Genomic DNA, 24,970 nt, shown 5'->3' with positions numbered 1-24,970 from the left:
ACGTCTCCTGCAGAAATTTCGGTTTGGGGCGGGCAGGGGGGTGGATTTCTGTCGAGGACGGGAGCGGCAGCGTGGCGACGGGCGGGTGGGCAGCGGAGCACCCCGAGCCTGGCAGTGGGCAGGGCTGGCTGGGGGGGAGCCCCGCCGCTGGGGTGCGTGGGCTGGGGGGTTTGGGGCTGCGGCTGGAAGCCCGGCTGCTCGCCCGTCCGCCCTTCCAGGGGTGCCGTGGGGCTGGAAGCTGTTCAGGATGGAGACCTGGGGCAACTAATTGTCAAAGCAGAAGTGAGCACAGAGACTGGCGGGAAGAGGTTTTTACAAAGCGCGGAGATCCGGTGTGAGCCGCGGGACCAGAAACCAACTTAAAGATGGACCCCGTCCAGCTTGTGGCCGGGGTTCCGTGGCCCGGTGGCACTAAGGGACGGATGAGCCGTTGCTCCCGCCACCCCTGCGGCCAATCCCAAATCCTCGTCAGCCTCCTCGGCTGTTGGACATGCTCTCCCCGTGCCAGGTTCGTCCCCACCTCAGCACGGAGCGGGCAGGGCTCGGCAGCCGAGCGCGGGCAGCATCGCCCGCCGTGGCGGGCAGAGTTCAGCCACCCCAGACAGCGGGATTTCGGTGTTTTTCCTACCTACCCCTCTCTGCTGAGCTGTTGGGGTGATGGAGGGCAGGGCTCTGGTTTTGAGGGGCTTTCCGTGGTGCCCGGGCGCCTTTGGTCCCAGCTGCACGGTAAAATGCAGGTTCTGGTGTTGAGGCAAGGCCACCTCTTTGTCCCGCCGGGCGTGGGGACCCTTGCCTGGAATTGTGGTGAGTTTTCCCGCGGCAAAGGGCGTCACAGCTGTAGGTTTAAGTGTGCAAGGTCCCCAAGCATGGGCCGGGCAGGGACGAGTGCCTGCAGGTGGCAGCACAGGCACAGCCAAGGGAGCCGACGGGCTCAGCACTTTTATTTTTTCATCGACTCAACAAATTGGACAGGAATTTGCCATATGTGTTTTTCTCTTCTCTGATTTTTTTAGATTTTTTTTTTTTTTTTTTCCTTTGTAAAGCTAACCTTTTCCTCCCAAGGGAAAACACAGCTGTTTGGTTAAACAGCATGGTGTTTGACTTGGAATGACTTGTTTGGTTAGCTAGCAGCCTGAAAAACTGCATCTACTTACATCCCCCTTTTTGCAGATGACCGTGACTTGCCCCAGCAGTGTTTCTCCCCGCTCCTGCTCTGTTATCTCTGCGTGATGGTAGGAGACGGTGCTGCTTCCAGCACAGTGACTGCTCCCCGTCTCCAGCTCGCAGAACGAAGATCAATAAAGGAGGAGACGTGTTTAAACGTGACACAAACTGGCACTGTGATTTCACCCCAGACCACTCGGCGGTGCGGGGAGGGAGGGGGTGGTTTGCAGGGAAGGAGCGGTCCCGGGGTCAGCCCTAGGCTGTTGTGCTTCCCTTCAGCAAGGGCTGTGCTCCCACTTTGCTTTTTTACAGCACTTGGCACAGTGCGTGCCTGCCCACGGCACGGTCTGCCAGATACTGAGATTGTAAAAATTATAATAATAATATGAAAAAGATCCAAATGTCAATATTTTTAACCCATTCTTAGCTCTGAAGAACCAAGATAAACCTCAAAGCTGTAGGGTAGGAAACTGGAGAGAGCATCTGTATTGGTTCCTGGGGAGGTCGGTGAGGCTTCAGGCAGTGCAGGGCAGGGGACTGAAATTCAGTAGCCAAACCCCCAGGTTTCTCAAAATCCACAAAATATGCACAAGGCAGCCCTGGCTGGCTCCTGATGAGGCTGACTGCCATCAGCTGCGTGTGATTTCATAAGCCAGCAGTGTTGTCCCTGGCTGATGCCTGCTGGGGGGGGGCAGTGGGGACCGGCCCTGGTGCCCCCCTGCAGCCATGGGGCAGGGGGGCCAGTGCAGCCGCAGCTTTGCCAGTCTGCAGGGCCGTGCCCAGAGCAGCACCAGTGGGAACCTGCGGAGCTGCCCCTCCTAATTAGCCTCCCAGCTCTTGGTCTGTGGCTCCACGACAGTTCCCTTCATGCTGTGCATTGAGTGTAATTGTGTCAGGGGTGCACCCGGGAGCGCAGCCTTGCGCGCTGCAGTTAGAGCCCTGTGTTGCCTTTGCTGCTGCTTGGAGGCTGCTGAAGCACTGGGATTTACTGGGGTTCCCAGTGGTTAAAAATGCATGGCTTTGATGATGAGATACCTGGACAAACAAGCGGCACCTTCCCAATGCCTGTGGGTTTGTGCCCTTGGTGGGGTGAGGAGGCTGTGGAGCGTGTCCCCCCGGCTCCGTGCTGGGGCTCGCAGCTCCCCCAGCCAGCGGCGGTTTCCCAAATACAGGAGGTTTCCAAGGGCCTTGTTAATTAGGGCACAAACCAATCTGCATCTCATCCAGCAAAGCGCGTAGATGCCCGCTCTTGGCCGGCACTTCTTCTCTTTAGAAGCATCAGCGCGAGCGGCGTGGGGACTGTGTGATCAGCATCCCCGGGGCATGAGCAAGGCCCCCGAGGTGGAGCCCATCAGGATGGCCCCGACCCCCCTCGCTGCCTCCCCTCGGGGACACCGGGGGGTTTTGCTTTGTGCAAGGTTGAGGGGGGGGGGGGGGGGGGCAGCTGCAGGTGACAGCCCTGGCTCGGGCACGCTCCTTCGGTGGGCTTGCTTTGGCTGCCGGTGCCTGGCACAGACCGGCTCCGGCTGTGCTGGGCATCCTGTGTAGCGTCCTGGTAGGAGGCAGGCTTTGGCTCAGAGCCTAATTAGCCAAGATGGATTTGAGCAGCGGGAGGAATGCGTTCGGATGTCCGGCACTCCTGCGCCTTCGGGCTGGCTGGTGTTCCAAGCGCTTCTCTTCAGCGCTGAGCGCCCCGGGCCCGGGGCATGGGCGCAGGAGGCTGGCAGACCTCGAGCAGCTGGCTGGAAGTGGCTGATGGCATTAGCTAAATGCGTTGGTTTAAATCGCGATAAAGCATCGTTGCGGTCGGTGCCGTGCACAGCACCGCCGGGAGCGGGTCCCAGCAGCGTCGTCGGGAGCGAGCGGCTCCTGGGGGGGGCCCCCGGGGAGGGCTCTCTCCAGCTCTCGGGCTTCCTTACATCAATATCGTGATTTTTCAGAACACGGTATTGGGGGGTTCTCTTTTACTTTTGGAAAGGCGGGTGCAAATTGCGCGGCGTTTTCCAGCCGGGGCGGCTGTCAGAGCTGAGCATCGCTGCGCAGGGAGCCGGCCGGTGCAGGATGCAGCCGTGGGCGGGGGAGCCGGGGCAGCCCGGCCCCGGGACGGCTCCGCTGCTTCTCCTCGCGTGGCCAACGAGAGCTCAGCGTGGCTCACCCACCGCGCAAGCCACGGCAAACTCCCGCTCCCGGCTTTGTCTTAGTAGGTGGCGTGGGCTGGGTTCACTGAGCATGAGCTGCTTGCCGAAAGACAAGTCATCTTTTGGGCCTGGTAAAAAAAAATTTGGGTACCTAGCAGTGCTCCGAGATGTGTCAAATTGCCAAAACAAGTTTATTCCCTTTGGATGCTACTTAAAGTTGCTGAATTGACTTGCATGGTCTTTACGCCGGTCTCTCGGGGAATCTGGTCCTTTAGGCCCAACAAGTCTGCAGATACTCGTCATCATCATTCCAGGCTCCAAGATTGTTACGACTCTTGGCTTTGCCTTAAATACACAGAGGGTTCCCTGGAGCCGGTCGGTGTCAGTTTGCCTGTGATCCCGCCGGCTCCGAGGGCAGCAAGGAAGGTGCTGCTCTCCCCTGACCCCAGAGCCAACGATAACGCACAGTTTTTTCTGGGTTCGCGTGGGATGACACGTCTGCACCGGCCGGCGTGCGGGGTCTGGCTGAGATGTGGTGTCGGGGCGTGCGGGGTGGGACCGGCGTGGGGTGGGTGTCTGAACCGCCCCGCGTGGGAGGCAGACGTGGGGCATCGGCTGGCTGGTGTTGGGCAAGAGCAAATGGATATGCACAGCCTGTGTTCTGGCCTAGGCTTTGATCAAGTATCTGATTAGCGGGAAAAGACTGCTGAATAAAGTGGGAAATTGTGGCAAATTAAAATGTCGTCAAGGCGTTGCACATTTTTGCTTCCATAATAGAAGAGCTTCCTGATGCAGATTATTCTGGACCTGTCATATTAAGAGACATGAATATTTGAGTTTGGGAAATGGAGGAGTGAGAGAATAGGAAGGCCAGGCTCGGAGCCCATTAAATCTGTCGCTTCTCCGAGAAGGTGAGGCAGTGGGTTGCATGGAGGACTCTGTTTGTGCATCGCTGCTCTCCGGCGGGTGGTATTTGGCTCTCTTCGGGCGGGAGGTGTGTCCCGGCGTGTGTCCGTGTGTCCCGGCGGGGAGCTCCCTGCACCAAGCTGGGGGTCGGGCAGTTTGTCACTTAGGGAAGCAGTGGCCTACGGGGACTAAAATGCAGAAACCCCCCTGCGATAGGGCTGTGCTGGAAGTTACTGGGTACCTGTGGGAGGCGGAGGCTGCTCAGCGTGTTTAGGTGACTTTGACCTAGGCGCTTGTGAAAGCGGAGCGTGCCCTGTCCTCGTGCGAGGGCTGCTGGAGCGGGGGGACCATGTCGGGTTCCCCCTTCTCTCCTGGGAGTCTCGGCAACGTGCTGATGCCCGTGGTGGCTCCTGCAGAGCCGAGACCCCCGTTAGGACCCGAGGGCGGCAGCACCGGCTCGGGGTTCCAGCCGATACCCCCGTTGTGGCTGCAGCGTTGGCAGAGGCTGCCGAGACCGCAGCCTTGCTATTTACCGAGCTGATGAAGTAAAACATTGACCAAAACTGAAACCAATTATGCTGTGATTAGATAAACGAGCTGGAAGTGCATTAATTAATAATCACCGGCCCAGGAAGATGCAGCCATAATGAGTCCTGTGCTTTTTCTATTGTATAAGCATGTGCAAATATATTCTTCTGCAGAAAATTAATTAAATGTTTTAACGCACGAGGGTGTTAATCGGAGCGCCGGGTGCTCGCTGGGTGCAGCTGCTCCCGGCCGGGGGTGGTGCGTGCTGCTGGAGGGGGGAAGGTGAGCACTGCAGGTCAGCCCCAAGGGCCTTCCCCTCTCCCAAATCCTCTCCAAGGGGTGTGACGTGGGGGGTGCCACCCGCCCAGCACAGCGTTTTGCTGGCCAAGGCCCCGGAGAGGCGATTGGGCTGGGCTGGGGTGGCTGAGCTCTGGCCCCTCCTCGCATTGCGCAGGGCGCTCAGGAGGGTGTTTTAATTCGATGGGCAATGGGAGGCAGAACTGTCCACGCTGCCTGTGTCCTAACGGCCTTGCTTACTCAGAGACGAAGGTAAAGGATTTGGCAGCCAGTGTAAGCTGTCTTTAAGAGTGTGGGTTTTTTTTTTTTTTTTTTTCCTTTTTAACATAAAAGCGAACCCCCATATGGCACTGCGTGTTCAGCAAAGAACTTTCTGGTCTTTATTTATCCAGCACGTTAATTTTGCCTTCCCATGGGAGCCTGGGTCCCAGCCGCTCGCGGCGGCAGGCAGGTGTCGGGGCCGGGGATGGCAGTTTCGGGCAGGGCTGCGGCGCATCCCCCCGTGGCCCCGGGTGTGAGGCCAGCGCAGCCCTTTGGGGCAGGGTGGGCTGCCTGGGCAGCGGGGTGGCCCTGGGAACCTACCCCGGAGAGGGGGAGCAGACCTGCAGCTGGGCTGTGGTCGGCATCAGCCGCTGCCTTCCCCGAACAAGCTGCCGCTGCTCCCCCCCGGGCCCTGGGCTGATATTGCTCCCCGTGTTTTTTTATCAGAGATGTGGGTGTCTGAAGCCTCTCTTCCCAGGCCTGTTCCTGCAGTTACGGCTGGCTGAGCAATTAAAAGATGTTGTCTGAATAATTTATTTGAAAACTATTGCAAAAGTTTGGAGAATAAATTATTCAAGTGTCATTCAGGCAGCTCTACTTGCCCTGGCCCTACCTGGCGGAACGGGTGACATCTTCCCATGGCAGTGGAGCCGTGTCCCCAGGCCAGCACTGCAGTGTCCCCCCCCCGGGCAGGGGAGAGGCTCTTCCTCCCAGAAATCCCCCTGAGCATCTGCAAAGGCAGCCGGAGGGGGAGCGGGGGAAGGAATTGGTGTAAAATCAGGGTTAGGTGTCCGGGGTGCACGGGCCAGCCCGGCCGTTGGTGCCACGATGCTCCCCGCACCCGCCCAGCCGCAGCCTGCGCCGCGCGCTCGCTTGCACACGCGTGTGCACACCCACGTGTCCCCTCCCAGCGTGAGCGTGTGGAGGAGGAGGAGGAGGATGTGCCCCCCTCCCCGGATCCCCCCAGATCCAGGGAATTCCAGGACTTCGCCGCCGCCTCTCCCTGAGCACAGCCTGAGCCCGGGGCGGCTTCTCCTCAGCCGCAGCTGGGCTTGGTACCCAAAGTGATTTAAGAGCAGCTGCTTTAAATGGTATTGCAATATTCTTACTCATCACTATTAATAATGATGTTACTACTTCTTAATGATGCACAAAACTGTCAGAATATGACAGATGTAAAACTATTTTACATCAAATTTAACTGTCAGAGAAATCTCATTTGGAGGGGAGCACATTTCTCCCGACGTGAGGTATCACTACTGCGCTTCTTGAGGTTTTTATTTTACTTCCACTTAACTGCTGATTTCTGCTTGAAAAGTCAGAAAGTTACTTCAGGTCAAGCAGAAGCATTTTGTTTTTTTTAAATGAATAGATAAAATTATTCCCATTAATGAAATTTTTAGGTCTGCATGCTGAGATAATAACATGAGGTAATCAAATCTCATGCTTCAGGGCATAAACTGATTGACTGTGAGGGTCAGGAATTACTTTTCCTGTTCCTTAAAGAAGTGAACAATGGCCTGATAAATGACAAAGGCTTATTTGTTTGTCTCCAGAGGAGGTTCCGCTGGCCGTTGGGACGGTGGAGCGTGAAGCAGAGTCGGAGCGCTCATTCCCTGTGACATAATTTGGCATCTTCTCTCTGTAAGGGGGCACGGCCCGGGCAGAGCCCCGAGAGTGAGCGGCTTCTTCCACCTCTTGGGGTAGTTCTGCCGCTCCCGGGGCGGCTGCTGGCGGCAGTCCCGGGGTGGGGGGAGTCCCGCCGAGCCCCCGGGGCGATGGAGAGCCACGGCCCCGGGCGCGTGGTGCCGCACCCGGGCTGTCCGCTTTCGGCGTGGAGAGATCTTCCCCCCAGGCCCTGACGCCTCCCAGGGTCACTGAGAATATGTTTTCATAATAATTTTAGAGCCAGGAAGGGGGTAAAAGGCAGTGAAAAGCCTGGGTCGGGCGGGAGCGGCTGGGGAGCATCCTGAGTGGGACCGTCGCCTGTGGTTGGGCCCCGGGGTCGGGCCGAGCGAGGGGTTCAGGACGGAGCTGTGCAGAGGCCGCGGGACGGGGGGACGGGGGGGCGTGTGGCGGGGCTGGGGGCGGGGGATCCCCCTGCGAGGCACTTCCCACGTCTGCGAACAGCAAAAGCGGTTTATTTACCGGTTTTTTATTTACAAAGCCTATGAAGACTGCTTCCCCGGCGGGCTCGCTGCCAGTCGGGTAGTGCCTTGGCAGGACCTATTGTGGGACTTCTCTCTAATACACTTTTGTGTTTTATAATTCAAGAACGTGCTTGTAAAGATTGCCTTTTTTCCTATCAAAAAGGCACAGATAAAAGCTTATAACGGTGATGAGAAAATATGTGTTCTCCTCTGATAAGGGCTGAGGGAGAGGAAGGCATTCTGGCTGTGTCAGTGCAGAGCCTTGGCGGGGCCCTTGGAAATTAAACTCATTACTTAAAGATTTCACACGGCAGAGCACAAGCCTTTGTGCTTGGATAGTACAGAGCTTTCCACAGAATATTTTGACAGAGAGTCCAAATTAAGCCACAGAATATCTACTGTGTATCCTCTGAAGTGCAGAGCTGGCATTTATATACAAACTTAAAAAAAAAAAAAAAAAAGATGTATTAACTGACACATGAAAGTAATTGTTAGGACGCTATAGAAATGAAGTCATGCTGCTTGTGTCACAGCAGTCGCAGGCGGGAGGCGCGGGGCTGCGCGTGTTCCGGGTGTGGATGCGGCTGTTGCGGCAGCGACAGCCTGTGCAACACGTAACGAGTGGGCAATTAGCTGAAAGCAGCTCGGGTCTGGTGTGTTACTGTCTTCTGGAGGTACCTGTTGTGCTTTTAAAGAGATTTTGAGGCTCGGTCCTCTCTGGCGCAGGGAGGGCGAGTCCCTCCTCCTCTCCCGAGTGCTTTGGGGATGCTCCGGTGTGCTCAGCACCCTCCTGGGGGACGGCGGCAGGTTTCGGAGCGGTGCCCGGGGTCCCCAGGTCCCAGCAGGGAGTTTGCTGAGAAAACGAGATGGCTGCTGTCTAAAACAGCTTGCGGGAGCGGGCCTGCCCCAGGGACCGGAGCCCCGCCGCGTGTCCTCCCCCGCGGCCAGACAGCGCACGGGCACAGAAAGCTCTTGGGGAGCGCCGATGCCGAGCAGCGGCTGCATCCCTGACCCCCCCCCCTCGACCTCCCGGCGGAGAGATCCGACCTGTCGGGGCCGTGACGGCATGCGGGATGAAATCATTCCTTCCCCTTCTGCTGGAAGGGCAGGAGGCGGCTCGGGCTCCCGTGCCCGCCTCGTCCCAGGAGTCTGAGGAGTATCTGGGGCTGCCGAATTCACTGGGGCTGCCCCGGCACCTGTAGCCGGGCAGCAGGCGATTCCCGGCAGGCTTGCCCCGCTCCGTCTCGCGAGCGGCTGTCAAGGGTGTCACGTTTGATAAATGAGCTAGTTTATAAATGCCGATTTGAGTTTTGGCTACAAGTTGTGTTCTGTGGAGCCGGAAATTGGGCGATGATTCAGGAGGACAGCAGTAGATCGCAGATTTTGGAGCGTTAATTTTGCTTTTCAAAACTATCTGGCTCCCAACCTTGCATCAGAAACACGTTACTGGGGATGTGGGAAGTGAGCAATTGTTTTTACTCTTGCTGACGCTCTGAAAATCTCTTCCAGTGCAGCAAGGCTCCTCTCCTCCTCGGGGTCGGGGGTGTATGGGGTGAGGCTGTGCCCCCGGGAGCCTGGCGGCAGAGCTGCTGGTGCGAGCCAGCGGGATTTCAGGCAGCGCCGAGCTCCTGGGCCCGGGGAGGTGACGGCGTGCCGTGCCGGGGGGCTGCCGGCGGGCACCGTGCCGTGCCCGGGGGGGGCTGGGGGCTCGGTAACCGCCGTGCCTTGGCAGGAGGGAAGCCCCCGCCGCTGCTGGGGCAGCGCTGGGCGGTTTGGGGGGGGGAAGGCCTGCGAAAGCACCCGCTGGAGCTGTGTCTGCTGGCTGCACGCAGCGGCGGGGCTCTGCTCTGGGCTTTCTTGCAAGCAGCTTTTCCCCTGGTTACAGCTGTGCTCCATCATGTCCCAGCAGACCTTTGTCGTGGTTTAGGCCTGATTGGCAGCCAACCCCAATGCAGCACCTCTCTCTCCCTTCCCCTCCGGCAATGAGAAGGGACAGAGAGCCAGGCTTGGGGTTCAAGATAGGACTGGGATGGGGAAAAATTCCCCTTTTATGATCACGAGCAAAAGGCAGACTCGTTAGGGGAAGAAAAAAAAGAACATACATTTATTACAGACACTAACAACACCTAACAGAGTAGGACAGTGAGAAGCATTGCCACATCTTGAGAACACCTTCCCCCCACCCCTCCCTTCTTCCCGGGCTCAGCTCTGCTCCCGATATCTCTGCCTCCTCCCCCAGTGGCGCAGGGGCAGGGAATGGGGGGTGCAGTCAGCGCTGCCACTTCCCTTATCTTCGGTGAGGGGAGTGTCCAAAACTTGTTCTCCCCTGCTCCATCGTGGTCCCCCTCTCACAGGAGACAGTCCTCCACAAACTTTCTCTGACATGAGTCCCTCCCACGGGCCGCAGCGTTCCCCACACTGCTCCGTCATGGGTCACTAACTTCCTCCGACTGGATTCCCTCCCATGGCTGCAGCCCTTCCCGAGCTGCTCCGGCGTGGGACTCCCCCGCATGCTGCAGTCCTCCCAGCGCTGAATTACAGCAGCAGGGCTGCCTTTTCCCACGAGACCCTGGCCTTCTTTGGGCACAGAACCTTGATCATCCGAGCAGGAACAACAGGCCATAAATCAATGTCTGCTCTACCGTAGATCTCCATGGGTGGCAGGGGGGGGCCGCCCTGCCGTCTCACCACAGGATACAGGGGGGTCTCTGCTCCAGCACACCTCCCCCCTCCTTTCTTCCTCCGTTCCTCCACTGACCTTGGTGTTCACGCAGCTGCCACAACTCCTCCTCACAAGTCCCCCTGCCCGTCACCACGTCCCTTCTTAAATACGTTATCGCAGAGGCGCAGCCGATTGGCTCAATTTCCCAAACAGAAGTGGAGCTGACGTGGAGCTGGGGGAGCTTCGAGAAGCTTCTCACAGGGGGCCGCCCCGATAGCCCCCTCCCCTGCCACCAAAAAACTCCACCACTCACTCAACCCAGGACAACCTTCCACCTCTGATCCCTTTGCTCGGGCTGGACGGAAGACCAAGCCTCTTCTCCCAGAAGACAGACCCTTTTTGACTCAATCTGGGGGAAGAGGCTTAGATCAGCCTGGTTGTGTTTAATTTGTCAAAGCTGCAATCCAGTTACAAGCAGTCGAGCTCGCCCGCAGGTTTGCTCCCCCATCTCCGGCTCCTTGTTCTGCTCCGGCTCCCGGAGCGGGGTGATGGTCCCCGCGGGCAGCCCCCCATATCCCGAGCAGCCCCGAAAGGAGAGCTCGGCGCCGGGTCCGGCGGCTGTGCCGGTGCTGCCTGGTGCCTCCCTCCCCTGCTCGCGGCTGCTGCGTTGCTATTTCCACTCGCCGTGGAAAGCACCGTGCCCGTGCTCCCACCTCTCCCGAAGGAACGGTGCAAATCAGGGCCGCTCTGCTCACCAAGGTGCAAGAGGAACCAACACAGCTTTAAACTGTTTAAATCAGAGAGCCGACCACAAATCATCTTACTAAAGCGAACATAATGTCTTGAGCTGATCCTGCAGCCTCCCTTGTCCACCAGAGCTGTATTCGCTTTGCACTGATAACTATCTGTATGTCGTTTCTCCTGTAACGTCTGTGTCTGCACGTAATCAGTTTTAATTCTGTTTTTAATCACTATTTTCACACTTACTCTTGGCAGACAGGGAAGTTATCAATTATTTGGTACTTTTATAGTCTGAATACTGAATTTAATCCTTTTTCTTTTCCTCAGTAAGAGATGCTAAAAACCTAGTTCCTATGGATCCTAATGGCTTGTCAGATCCCTATGTGAAGCTTAAACTAATCCCCGACCCCAAAAATGAAAGCAAGCAGAAGACCAAAACTATCAAGTGCTCCCTGAATCCTGAGTGGAACGAGACATTTAAATTGTAAGTACAAGAAAGATGTTTTAACTTGTAAACTAATTTTTCTCACCCCTCGTAATTAATTTGATTGTATTTGCTCTGATTTAATTATTCAGAGACATTAAGCTGATTCAGCTGAGAAATAATTCTTTTCACTCCTGTAAGTGTGACTCAGAAACACTCAAACCTCTGCCCTGACCCGGATCAAAGCTGAGGATTTCAGGGCAGGAACTCTGCCTTCTCCATTTGAAATGGATGTGGTCAGGAAATTTAATATTAAAGAGCTGAATGTCGTCGAAGACCATTTCTTCAGTTTGCATCCGTGTTCTTAAGGAGCGTGGAGGGACATGGTGGTGTAGCAGTGGCTTCCCGAATAAAACCATCCCTTTTTCTTTCCTCTTTTCCAGCCAACTGAAAGAGACGGACAAAGACAGGCGGTTGTCTGTGGAGATTTGGGACTGGGATCTGACCAGCAGGAATGATTTCATGGGCTCCTTGTCCTTTGGGATTTCCGAGCTGCAGAAGTCGGGAGTCGACGGATGGTAAGAGGAGTTGCGGTTGTTTTAAAAACACCGCGGGCAAAAAGCAGTCCTGACCCTTTGGTACGCGATGGAAGGTGCGGCAGCCTGCCGTACCTCGCCAGCATCCTTCTGCTCGCTGTGGCCCCCCGGGCGGGCTGCCCCACGGGCCGGTGACACCGGCTGGTGCTGTGGGGTGACCCACGGGACACCCAGGGGTGGCCGGGGGGGGGGGGGGGGCTGTTCCCTGCCGGGGGCCCGCGCGGACGCGTGTCCCTCGGTTTCTGTGCAGGGGAGGCAGCGTGGCTTCGGCAGGCGTGCGGGAGGGCAAGGCGCTGAGGGGGTGGAGGGGTGGGGGGGGGGGGGACGCGCTTTGGCTCGTGGTTTGGGGCGGGGGCAGCTGTTTTGGGGCAGCAGACCAGCAGAGCGGGTGCTGAGGGGCCCTGTTCAGTAAAAGGAGGAATGCCACCAAAGTGTGTAATTACCGTCGCTCGTTACCATACGAAAGATGAGCACGGTGGGTCCCTAACACCTGCACTGAATGCGTCTCTTCATTTCCATTTTATCTCCCCCAGCAGGACACATGCTGCCTTATTTCCCATTTTTTTCTCCACAGCCACTGATGCCTGAGAGCTGTGTTACTTTTCCATGTCAAGTGTAATAATTGAAAATAGATATTATATGTCTTTTGGAAACCAAAACCTGCGTGCTATTAATTTGCATTCCGCGGGTTGAGCAAACCCCCCGGACTCCGTCTTTTCCACCCTGGGAGCTGTCCGTGTCTCGCTTCAAGCGGACAGCGGAGAGGAGGAGGAATTGGCAGGCGGGCTGGGTGGCCCGGGCCGCGTGTCCCTTGCACGGGGAGGGGGGCTGGAGGGCTGGCACCCTGCGGGGCACCCACCGCCCCCCCCGGCACAGCCAGGGCTGGGGGCAGAGCTGGGGGGTGCAGGCAGAGCCGTGTGGCAGGGCTCAGCCTGCGAGCCTCACCGCTCACAACCCAGACCCTGGCTGAGACACGGCTCCTCTGCTGGGAAAAAGACGAAAACTGCCACTTCCCCCCCAAATTTCCAGTCACCTGTAAGGACGCGTGTGTGTCGGCTGGGGCTGGTGCGCTGCCGGCTTCTGACGCAGCCCAAAGCCTGATCGTTTTTCCAGCCTTTTAGAAATCATGTAAGTGGAGATCTAAGTCATTTTCCTTGTCACAGCATTTGGCTCGAATAAACTCTAGAAGGAGCTCTGATGTATATTTTATATCTAAACAACTTCAGTTAATGGAGGAAACAAGCTCAAAGGAAGAGTCTGGCCCTGTATTATGCAAACAGTGCTTTGTTCCTTCAGCGCAGCCTCTGTAGATAACACCCAGCTGATAACTGTCCTCCGGCTGCCGGGGGGGTTCGCCGATGGAGCCAGGGCTTTGCTGCAGCTCTGTGAAACGCCTCAGATCTGAATGACATTTCCATGATTTACGATAATTGTCGCTTAAACTTTTTTCCCTTTTTTTTTTTTTTTTTTTTTTTTTTTGATGAGCATCTTGGCTTTGTGCCGGGGGGGCTGTCGGCACCAGCCGGCTCTGCGTGCTCTCCCCTTGGCACCTGGGCGGCTGACGGGGCTGGAGCTCGCCCCCCCCCCCCCGCGTGCCCGTGGCCGTCGCGAGGAAGATGTGCTTTTCCTCTGGGTTTCTGGGTCGGGCTGGAGTTTTGGAAGAGGCGTCAGTGCTTCGTGGTGTCTGCCACAGCGGGTAGCGGCTGTGCCTGCTGGGTTGTGGGGGCTGGGGTCCCCAGAAACAACCCTCCGCTCGGGCGCGCGGCTGGGAGCTTGCTGAGCGGGCCGGTTTGGGGGGGGCGAGGTTCGGGGGGTGTCCGACCCTGGGTCCGGGGGAGGCAGAGCTGTGCTTGCAGTGTGGCCCTGCCGGCCACCCCACCCTGATGTTCTCACTGTGTCCCTCCAGGTTTAAGCTGCTGAGCCAGGAGGAGGGTGAGTATTTCAACGTCCCGGTGCCTCCCGAGGGAGAAGAAGGAAACGAGGAACTGAGGCAGAAATTTGAGGTGAATTGATTTTTTTTTTTTTTTTTTTCTTGGGAACTCAGGGGTTTTTCCGCGCTGCTTGCCTGCCCTGTCCTTGGCAAGGGGCTTTCCTAGCACGGGGAGCACGGAGCAGGGCACAGCCCATCACTCCTCACTCTCCCTGCTTAGCCCCCACTGCCGGGGACCCCTGCCCTCAGCCGCTCCTCCCCGAGCCTCTCCCTGGCACTCCTGGTTCGGGAGCACGAGCTTCCAGTGGTGCTTCCAGAAGGGAAGTTGTGCAGTTACATTGAACAAAAAAAAAAAGGTCACTCCGAAGATGTGAAGCTTTCCAGCAATGGTTTGGCTACGTTAAATAATTCACAAGGACCACAGGGGAACGGGAAGTTTGTGGTGCATCCACAGGCGGTTCCTGCAGCCCCGGGTCGTGTCACTGCGCCAGGCTGGTGCTTCCAGGGCAGGGGAGACCGCGGGGGCCTCAAGCAGGGATCTGGTCACTCCTTGGGTCGCTGCAGCCTCGTGGCCACCCCAGCACGAAGCACACGGGGGGCCGGGAGCAACTGTGCAGGGTCCGAGGAGCGGCGGGGAGCTGGGCCGGCTGGCCAGAGAGCATCGTTTGGTAGAGGTTTGCAGAGGAGCAAGTTCAGGCAAAAGGATTCGGGTACACCAGGGGTGGGAACTGTAGGGCTCATTCAGATGGAGTTTTCTGATGGGATTGGCAGGGTGGTTTTTAATTGTAGGACACGGAATGAGCCATCCATCTGGCCCTTCTGGAATATTCTTCTGATTTGAAAACGCAGTCACCTCCCTGCACATGTGTGTGCCTGACGGTGTGCGGCAGAAGCAGGCTGTGGATTAGCTGGGAAAGGGAACAGTCGTTTCTGGTGGATGAGGAGCTGAGAGAGATTAAATGAATCTTTGGCACTTACGTCAGCGTGAAAATACAACAGAGAATATTGCACAATGCAGAGTTTTGTGTAATGCTTGCTTGGCGCCTTGTGCTCCACTAAGAGCCTGCTTGCTCCCGTGTCCCTGCTACCTGCGGGTTGGAAGGACTCTGAAATCCCGTTGTTTCTAAGAAGTTGTTTCTTCTTACTGCAAAGAAACCAGCATAGCAAACATCCCCCTTCCGTTTGCGTTGTTTCAGACGTCTGTCTTTCTGTCACGGGGACATAATTCGCAGTTTGGGCTTGCCAAAATGAGCATAGCGTAGCTGGAAGAGGAGATACTCCAGTTGATGTGTTCCACCGTGAGGATCCTGGCTGTCCCGGGATGACCCGATGGAACCGTGCTCCCGATGTCAGCACGTGCCCGTGTTGTTGGGGCAGCAGTTCTACCCTCGTTCCGAGGTGCCACGTAATAGGGTTTGTTCATCCGGTCTTTCTGTCATGCTGCTGATTATGCATTAATATAATTAAGATAATTTAAGATATTAATATAATTGGATTGGGAGCTAATCTCAGAAGGAAACCCTTTCTTAGCCGTTAAATGTCGTGGCGGCCTCTGTACCTTGCCTGGTGCCCTGGGGCTGGGTGTTTAAGCGGGTGACGGCTGGGCGAGCTGGCACGTGGCACCAGTGGGTGTTTTTCCCACCAGTGCTTTTTCCCGGGTGTTTTTTTCCCGAGGCGTTGCCGGCAGCACCGCCGCGGGCGCTGCTGGAGGCGCCAGCCTGGGACGCTCCGGCGACACGTGCGAGCCGGTGATTTCGTTTTCAAGGACCGAAGTAATCCACCCTTCCCGCGGCGCTGCTCTCGGCCCGGGGAGCGGGCAGTCCAGGGGTGCAGCCTGTGCTAACTGGCCTCCGGGCTAATTGATACGGCCGAGCGACAGCAAGGTGGGGCGGGTGACAGTGCCGTGTCTGAAGCCAGCCCGTAACTTGGAGGGGACAGCCGGCAGCACCAGCCAGCGTGCTCAGGGGAGCAGCGGGGCGGGCAGCCCCCCCCGGGGGGCTCAGTGTGGACTCGGCCCTTTTCATCTGGCGTATCCAGAGCGCTTGCCCGTTCCTGGTTTTTGCATGTGGAATCCGTGCTGCCGGGTTAACGCCCGAGGTGGGCGGAGATGGAGAGCAGGGCTTGATGTTGCTGCCAGCTCCGGCCCGTGCGGGTGGGAGCTCAGGGCAGTCGCTCGGGGAGAGCGCTGGTGGTGCTTGTGAAAAGCCGGGGACGTAAGAGCGATGGGCTTTTCTGAGTGACTGCGGGTAGGGGATTTCAGGCAGCCAGAAAGGTTCTGCAGGGCGTCATCACACCTGGGCTTCCCCGAGGAGCTGGCCCAGCTAAGCTGCTGTCAGCATCCGAGAGCAGCACCAGGGCTTTTGCAAAACTGAGGGATTTTTCCCTGCCAGTGCCTGAGAGATTTCAGTGATGCTTGGGCCCAACTCCCCAAGAGGCTTCAAGGAGAAATGTCTATTTACTGCTCAATAAGCCACGGAAGATCTTGCCAAATGATTGATCCGGTTATTACTGAATTAGTAAGTCTTTGCCGTTTTTCAGTAGAGCTAAAGTCTTCGCAGAACCCCAAGAATGAATGTGGCACATCTGGAGGCTTACGTGAAATGAGCCATACATAAAATAAAAGAGTTGCCCGTATGGTTGTCAGCGTGAACTCCGTAATTGTAGCACAGCACTGGAGAGTTAGTTCATTTTCCTCCTTTCTTTTTTTTAATCTCATGTTTATCTCATTTATATATAACTTCCCAAAATAGCCAAGAAAAGAAGACAGTTTTAATACAACAGTTGGCATACAACCAACGGTTGTCAGCTCTGTAAAGAACTGACTGCCTGCTTTTGTCGTATTTCGTGATGTTCCGGCGGTGTTAACACTTCATGCCTGTTGGACGTCAGATGATGAGTTGTCGACACATCGGAGCATACATCGCCCAGAGGTGCCACTTCCCTCTGCACATCTGTACCCCCACCTTCCCGCCTCTTCCCCCATCGCACCCCCCTTGGGGAGCCCCCGGCGTTGGCAGGGAGGAAGCCCCGGCCGGCGGCGAGGGCTGGGTGCTGGCGGCCCGGGGGGGCGAGGAGCGCTCTCACGGTGTTTTGGATGATGAGGGCTAAAAAAAAAAAAGAACCCTTCACTCGACCTGCGTTAGTGCCGCTCGGTCCTGCCGGTTCCTGGGCACCGCGGCTCAGCCAGCACGAAGCCGAGAAGCGGGTTTGTGTCGGGGGTGGGCTCCGCCAGAGCGCCCCGTGAAGGGGCCGAGGGGCTGCCCCCAGCAACGCTCCCGGCCGCCGTCCTGCAGCCGAACGCCCGCCGCGGCACCTCGCGGAGCGCGTCCCGGGGAAAAGCACCGGGCGCGAAGCCTTGCGCTGCCTCGCCCGCCCGACCTGCTGGGGCCTCGTCAGCCGCTCGCCGGGACGGCTTGGTAGGTGTGCGAACGGCAGCTGCTGTTGCATAAATTCAGACGTAGCAGATTAGCTGTGACAAATGGAGCTGGATAACGAAGGTCAAGTGCTTTTCGGAAAAATTTTGTGAGCGGTACTTGGCAGGCTGCAGTTGTAAAGCTTAGAGGTCTTGAGACTGTGTGAGCATCAGGAATGCATTAAAAACAAGTTAAAGGACTTTGGTACTCGCTTAGACACTGGGGACACTCAAAGACACCCCACTGGGGAGTGACAATCCCTCCATCTCCCCGACTCTTATTTTGGGCTCTTTTCTGGGAAGACCTTTCCCCGCCTTGGCCGAGCTGCATGCTGAGCCTGTTTCATCGGGGAAGTCGCGTTGTGTTCAATTCCTCATCTCGTCTCCTGTGAACGTACGGTGATGCTGCAAATTCAGGTCAAGTGCACGAGCGACTGTGACTGAAGCAGCCCCTCTTCAGACACAGGCCCGGGAGCAGCTGTAGGCAACGGGAGGGACCTGAAGTCGCTCTCACACTTGGGTGCTGGGTGCTGGGTGCTCGCCCGGGTGTCAGCCAGCGCTGCTGGTAACGCTCTGCCTGCAGCTGCCGGCTCGCTGCGATGAAGCAAATGAAAATCCTCTTCCTCCCCCGCTCTTTGTGTTGCTCTTTCCCGCTCTGCTTAGGACTGGAAACCTCCCCCCGCTTTGGTCCGTGTTGCGCAGCGTCCCGTGGCCGAGCCCGGTGCCCCCTGGCCGCGGAGGATGCGGGCTCATCTGAAATGCAGAGCCGTGCTTTTGGGTGTCGCTTAATAGAAGCATAATATTGCCCTTGAATTTTATTACATCTTGTTTTCACAGAGGTTGATTTAGTGTCAAATCTGATCTGACAAGACTGTTTTCCATCTGTGGTAGAGTATTTAGGAAGCTTTCACAGAATATCACTGTTTTGCCTGCTGATAAGTACACGTTTCTTTTGGAATGCAGTGGGGTGGGGATTGCTGAAGGCAAAGTCACACAGCGCAGGGCTGGCTTGGTGGGGATGCAGAGGCTGCTCTTGTTTGGTTGCTCACGTTCGGATCCCTCTTTGGCCAAGTTCAATGAGCAGCTTCGGTCGGTGCCAGAGCTGAAGGCTTCGGCTTCACGAATGGCGAAGGGTCAAGCGCGGAGCGCCCGAGGCTGTGCACTCTTCTGACCGGAGATGATAATACCTTTTACTTGGGTGAACTTTTGGAGATTGCCAAGCTGAGCCACGCGGTGCGGTCACCGCTTCACCCTTGGTGCACCACGATGTGCCCAGTGGAGCTCCTCGGGGGCAGGGGGGTGAGCATCAGACCAGCCAGGCCTCTGCTGCTCATCACCCGAGCTGCTTCGTACTGAAATGCTCGGGCTGGGCACCCCTGTCTTTGGGGGGACATTGCAAACGCCTGAAGAGTGCAACGAGGGAAACCCCTCGTACTCCGGGGGAGGTGGCTTTGTTTCCTTCTCCGTGTTTGCGCGTTTTCCCCGTCGGACAGCCGGCGTGCCGCACGCGCGGCTCCGCTCGCGGCAGTGCCAGGGGCCGGTGGCTGCCGGGTGATTCCAGCCCCCTCCCCGGGGCAGCGCTGCGGTGGCAACTGTGATGTTTGCAAATCCTGGAGACCATCCCTTTAGTTTCCAGTGCAGGAGTTTTTCAGATGTTTGTAGGTGCTGCAGGTGACCTTGAATGGAGGATTTTACAGCACGGAGAACCTTGCAAGAACCAATTAGCAGCAGCAAAGGCTTGGAGATTACTTGTGAAGCTCCTATCTGGAGGAGCTGTGAGCAGCAGCCAAATTGAACTGCTGGAATCGGGTTAATGGAATTTCACGCTAGACTGAGCTCAGTGCAAGCCTTACACTGTCGCATATTTCTAAAAATTAAAACCGAATAAATTGTGAGATAGCTTTTACAAACTGTGGTTCAGCAAATTAGATAGCCCCTGGACCAATGAGGAGGTGCCGAGCTGCTGATGAGATTTTGTGTTTAAAAATGTGGGGGTTTTGTGAGGCTCCTTAATAAGCAATTGTGATTGCAGCAGCTTGCGCGATTGCTTGGGGATGCAGGAGGAGTGCTTTCTATTCTGGTTTGTTCAAAATGGATTTGTAGCTTCCTACGTTCAGCCTGAACTGGCACGGGAGTGCAATTCTCTTCAATATCAGATAGTAATGGAGGTGGAGCTGGATAAAAAGTTCTGTATTTTACCTTAATATATTTATATTCACCAGTACTTTCCTGGTGAGGTGAGAGACAGAAGTCAGCTTTGAGAAGACGAAGCTTATTTAAGCCTCCGTGTTATACTTGGGGTGACCGAGGGCATGTTACGGGCCGCTCCCCGGGCACGCAGGCTGCGGGGCGGGGGGTAAGGGGTTAATGGGCAGATGTGGCTCCCAGGTAACCTCTGCGGGAGCGACTGGTGCCCAGCCGAGCAGGGCAATGTGTTGGGGTGGTGGTGTCCCCAGTGCCCCTCTCGGCGCTCTCCCCGGCACTCCATGGGAAAGGTTCCCGTGGCTGAGGGTGGGGTTTGCCCCGGAAAAGAGCTGGTTAACGGCGGGTTTCAGGAGCACTGGCTGGTTTTATAACGACCTTCCTCCACACTGGTTTCAGTAATTTTTTCTCTTTTCTCCCCGTCCCATCTCCATCTTTGCAGAGAGCCAAGATTGGAACAGGGTCGAAGGCTGCGGACGAGAAGACAACAAATGCCATTTCCAAATTCGACAACAATGGGAGCAGAGATCGGATGAAACTTTCAGATTTCAATTTCCTGATGGTGCTGGGAAAAGGAAGCTTTGGGAAGGTGTGGTACCGCATATGCCTTTGCACTTTCTGTGTTCAACACGCGTGTTTCTAGCATGTCTGAGCTGCGGCCGCGTGGCTACCCCAGTGTGACCTGTCCTGGGAGCACTGGTGTCCCAGGGATGGGAGCCCGGTTTGTTGGCTCCCTTCCGGACTGTGAGACTGCTGGGTCACAGTGGCGGAGACCTGAGATGTCTGAGCAGACCGTCACAAAAACCAGATGGCCTCTTCTGGGGAAGCAGGGGGTGTGCTGCGTCTTTAAAGCCCTTTTTTGATGTGGCCACTTTTTTTTCTCTGATAATTACACATGTATGTGAATGTTTTAATTAACTTTCCAGACTGGTTATGAGTAGTAACAGAATTTCATTCTTCCAGTGATTATGTGACTTGGAGCCTTCGTTTTTCTTGGGGCCTTGCCAGCTTGGTGATGATTTTCCATTAGAAACTCCAGTCCTCGGGGGCTGCTGGGTGGGCGCCGGCTGCGCTGGTGTGAGGGGCGGCCCCACACCGCCCTGATTAGTGAATCGCCTTAATTGCGGGGAAGGTTGCTCTGCTCTCGGGCAGGTCTGTGGGCTGGGCGGGCAGCCGAGGCAAGCGGGGAGTGCCGGGGGGAGCGGCGCTCACCCATCGCCTGCTGAGCGCCAAGGGACGAACCCGCCTTTCACAGCTGGTCCCTGTGCCCTCCCCCCTTTTGGAGCTCGGAGGGGGGGGTCCCAGCCTCTCTAGACGGGTGTTTGCTGCCTTTCTGGAGGTGGAGGGCTGAGAGATCCACTGAAACATCTGCGACAGGAGGAGAGCGGGGGGGTCTTGATGGTCCCCAGCACCCAGAGCATCAGCCTGCGGTTCCCGCTGCCGGGCGGGGGGGAGCTGCTTTTGCTCTGGGGGTCGCATCTTTGCTGCAGGGTGGCAGCCTGGGGGAGCAGGGCAGCCCCGTGCCTCATGCCCGTCCTGCTCTCGCTCAATAATGTATAAATATCCCCGTTTCTGCACCGCTTTTGCCCCCTCCTCTCTCCCTCCCAACACCTAATCCCTTTTAAAGTCTGTGCCTGGCATCTGGAAACTCGGTAGTTGTGTTCCCCCCCACACCCCCCTCCTTCTTTCTTTTAATTTGAGAAACATTAGCAAACTCTTCAGTCGGCATCACGGCTTATATAAGGGAATGTGTGACAGAAACTGTTCCCTGGAACAGAATGTTATAAATATGCTAATTAGCGCTTATTAAAACAGCACGTTGGTTTCTACGGTTAGATGCAGGCTCACCCTCCCGCGTGCCCGCTCCCCCCGCGGCTCCCCTCCCGCCTCCCCGCTGCCCGTCCCCCCGCCACGGGGACACCGGGGTGACCCGCCCGAGGGGGCCCACCCGTGGCGGGGGCTTTGCTGCCCGCTGGCTTTGCGCTGGCCACGGGGTGCCCGAGGTTTTGGCAGGAGCCGGGCAGAGGCCCCGAGGGGGGGGGGGGGGGGGGCTCCCTGGGCCGAGTGTGTCCTTCCCCGGGGCTGCCAGCGCCTGCCTCCCCCCTGCCAAGCCCGGTGCTGGGGGGCAGGCAGGCTGCCCGAGCTCTTCCAGCCTCACCAAACTGTTCCAGTGAGTCTCATGCATAAACTCATTAACCCTTTGGCATCAGTAGCTCTGATTTACTGCTTAGTATTGTTCTCTCTCCACCACTACAGCTATCCAGGGTCAGGAGTACCTACGTGCTGGCCTGGGTGCAGTTTAATAAACTTGCTTTCTCTACATTCAGAATATCTCCGGTTATTATGCTGGAGCATTCCCAAACAAATACTCTATATTACAGGAATAAATCAAATTAAACATCAGCTTTTTCTGCAACAACAACAACAACAAAAAATTAAAAAAAGAATGCAGTCTACTTTCCGGAGAGCAAGCTGGCAGATGGAGGTCCCCACAGAGCCAGGCATCAAGGTTTAGGGGATGGAAAACTGCTCTGGTTTGGGAAACAGCTCAGGGGCAGGAGCTCGGGTGTGTGTGATCCTGGCTCAGCATCTTCAGCCCCGGGCGACCCGCGGTGCTCCTCGGTGGTCTTGGCTCTCCTTGGGCTGGTCCCCGCCGCGGGGTCCCTCGTGCCCCCGGTGACAGCCCTGGGCTGGGCTGGCAAGGGGAAGGGAGATGTCCCTGACTGAAGGCAGCAGCACTTGGCACAGCCCACCCTGGGTTTGCTTGGCTGTAATATAATAGAGGAAAGTTAAATTATGTGGCTTGCTCATATTTTTGCAGTTAATCAATCTGTTATGCTATCAAGCTGTCAATCTCTTCTGGGGGTTTTATGGTGTTTTTCTGAGCGGGGCTGATTCTTTTGCCTCTGCGGTTAATGGATTACAGTGCAATGGGAGGCAATTTTCATGTCCTATGATAATCTTGAAGCCGTAAAACGCTTTCCTCTCTTCTCTTGGTGTGAAGCGTGGCAGCAGGGCTGGCAGCTGGCACACTCTGTCTCTGACTTGGAGAGCTGAGCCCTGGCCCCTGGGGCCGGGCTGAGCTTCGGGTGCACGCTCCCTCCTTCGCCAGGGTGCACCTTGTGCCAAACCGCGCTGGGTGCGCTCGCTCCTTTGAATGAATCTTTTTTTGTATTTGCAGTGCAACGGGTCCCACTCTTTTTTCTGTGTCGTTACCCGCCGCTGCTGAAGCCGGCTCGTCAGTGGCTGTCCTTCTCCTGAGCTCTTGGCCGGGGCCGTGCCGCAGTCCCCGTAGGAGCTGCGATGCCAGCGTGCCGGAGCCAGCTCCGAGCCAGCCCCTGGCACAGCGAGAGCCCCGAGCTCCTCTGCAAGCTGTCGCGCTGGCACCGAGCTGCCGCGGGCAGGGTCGGAGCAAGACGGCGCCGGAGCCAGTCGCAGAACCCCCCCCCCCCCTCCCCAGGCTGCGAGCAGCCCCGTCTTCTGCTCGGAGAACAGGCCAAGCCTGCTAATGCCTGCGCAGATTTCGTGCCTGTCACTCAGGCTGCAGAAGGTATTTTCGCGATTGGCCGCCGACCAGAGCCTGCAATCTCTTCTGCATATGCAAATTCACAGTGATTACAACATCCTGAACAGCGTTAGGCTCACTGTGCACTTCTGGAGCTGCTCGCTCTCGCCAGCCCAGATGTGAGAGAAAAATATAGCAACGTGTGGTTTGCAGCATCCCTCCGCGCTCGCCCAGACACGCTCTCACGCTTGGCCTCTTTGCTGTGGTGTACTGCAGCTGATTTTTAGGCAGCTGCAGAGTCCTTTTGCCTTTTACATTTCAGCAAAGCAGGGCTGGTTGGCTCAGCTGTGGCTCGGGATTGCCGTGTCATTGGGAAGCTCCTGCATGAAACATTCACAGTCCATATATGCCCTAGAGCAGATTTTTTTTTTTTTTTTTTGTGCATTTAATGTGGGACACCGGCTGAGGGCTGCCTCTCGCTGCGCTGCAGGGACCGAGCGTGCTGGAGTGGTGGTGCCTGCAGCCCCCGTCGGGTGGGAATCGTGCACCGTCTCGGTGGCACCCACCGCTCTCTCTGGGGTTTCCTCCCGTGCAGGACGGGCTCCGATCGCCCCGGCAGAGTCATTTACAACGGCTGATTCCCGTTCCCCAGCAGCCGGTTTCACCTTTGCGTTTGATCTCGGTTGTGCCCCCAGGGAAGGCTCCTGGGGCGTTTATCCCTCTGCACACGCTGCGTTACCAACAGCAACGCGCTCTGCCCCGAGACTCTCCAAGCAAAATGTCTCGAAAAGCACCGGGATGTTTCCCAAGCCCTGCCTGGCACCGCGCTCGCTGCTCCCAAGGGGGCCCCTGCTGCCACCCCCAGCCCTGGCATGGTCCCATCCGGGGCAGTAGCAGATGCCGGGCTCAGAGATTCCCTGGTTTAATTACTTTTTCTCTGAAAGGGTTACAGGTAGCAAGGTAGGTCTGTAAATAATTGATATTGCATGTAACGCACTTACTCCCAGGTAACAGGTTTCATCTGCCCACAAACTGTGTTCCTGGGGTGGTCGCTTCTCTTTTTCCACAGACTCTGAATGGCCAAAGCCCGTCTGCTCTTACCACTTAAAAATCAGCCCTTTAGCACCTGTGCGTGGTGGCTTGTAAAGCTCAGCCCACGCAAAAAGGGTGAAGATAAATTGAGGCAATGAGCTGAAGGGGTTCAGGTTTTGCAGGCTCACACGGGAGGGCAGGGGTGCGGGCTCCACGTGAAGCCGCTGTGTCCGCATTGCCCCGTCCGTGCCCACGGGTGCAGGCAGGGCATCGCTCCCTCCGTGCCCACGGGCACTCCTGCTCGAGCTCGAGCTCAGCTCCCTGCAAAGGGCTGTCGCAAGACCCCTCGGGGAGTGGTAGCAGGAAAGGGTGAAGCGCAAATCTGGTGCCAGTGCCTGTGCCTTGCTGGGCTGCATCACAGCAGCACGCTGAGCCGCTCTGCGCTCCTGGTTCTCAACTTTCTTCAAATATCAGCGAGTACAGAAATCAGTTCCCGAAGTCCCTGACGTGCTGTCAGTCTGCTTTTTAGCCCTGCCAGCGGAGGAGTGCGGCGTGTGGCCGCTGCAATTCCGGCCCCGCTGATGAAAATGTAAGTGTCAGTGGCTTCTCCAAAGCACTTGGCGCGAGGAGCCCCGCTGCCTTTCCCGGCTAATCCTGACAAGCAGCGTGTCAAGGACAGCCAGCTTCTCCAGGGCCGCAGCCAAGTGCCTGAGATGAGCCAGAGCCATATGCTTTCAGAAAGCGCTCCTCCCGGTTGTGCTGTTATTTTCACTCTAACAAGTGGGTGGGCACCGAAGACCCGAGTCCTCGGGCTGGGTCCCCTGCTTTGTCCCCAGGCCTCGGGCTGCCTTGCCACCCCAGGGGCTGGCACGCCGCTGCCCTCTCCCCGAGCCCCAAGAGATCTGCTCTGCCCCAGCTCCCCAGGGGGGCTCGGGGCTTCCGCGGGGGACCCGGGCATGTTGTGGTGGGCTCCAGCCTCGTGTCGTCTGCCTGGGGCCAACGAGGGTGAATTCTGCTGTCCT

The 24,970-nt window shown here is 57.0% G+C and overlaps 1 protein-coding gene across 2 annotated transcripts in view; it reads left to right on the top strand.

Moving 5' to 3' along the window:
* The window catches only part of PRKCB (protein kinase C beta), a 130,432-nt gene that overhangs the window by 69,238 nt on the left and 36,224 nt on the right, over window positions 1-24,970 (top strand). For both annotated transcript variants that reach the window (XM_042798552.1, XM_042798551.1), the window contains exons 6-9: window positions 11,175-11,331; window positions 11,715-11,849; window positions 13,774-13,870; window positions 19,854-20,000. In XM_042798552.1, the coding sequence (XP_042654486.1) occupies window positions 11,175-11,331; window positions 11,715-11,849; window positions 13,774-13,870; window positions 19,854-20,000 (536 nt within the window). The remainder of the gene's footprint in view (window positions 1-11,174; window positions 11,332-11,714; window positions 11,850-13,773; window positions 13,871-19,853; window positions 20,001-24,970) is intronic.

The sequence above is a fragment of the Tyto alba genome, unplaced genomic scaffold (assembly GCF_018691265.1).
Source record: "Tyto alba isolate M040663 unplaced genomic scaffold, T.alba_DEE_v4.0 Super-Scaffold_28, whole genome shotgun sequence".
NCBI classification, from domain to species: Eukaryota; Metazoa; Chordata; class Aves; order Strigiformes; family Tytonidae; genus Tyto; species Tyto alba.
The sequence above is the reverse complement of the archived record's forward strand: the minus strand, read 5'-3'. Positions and strand labels throughout refer to the sequence as shown.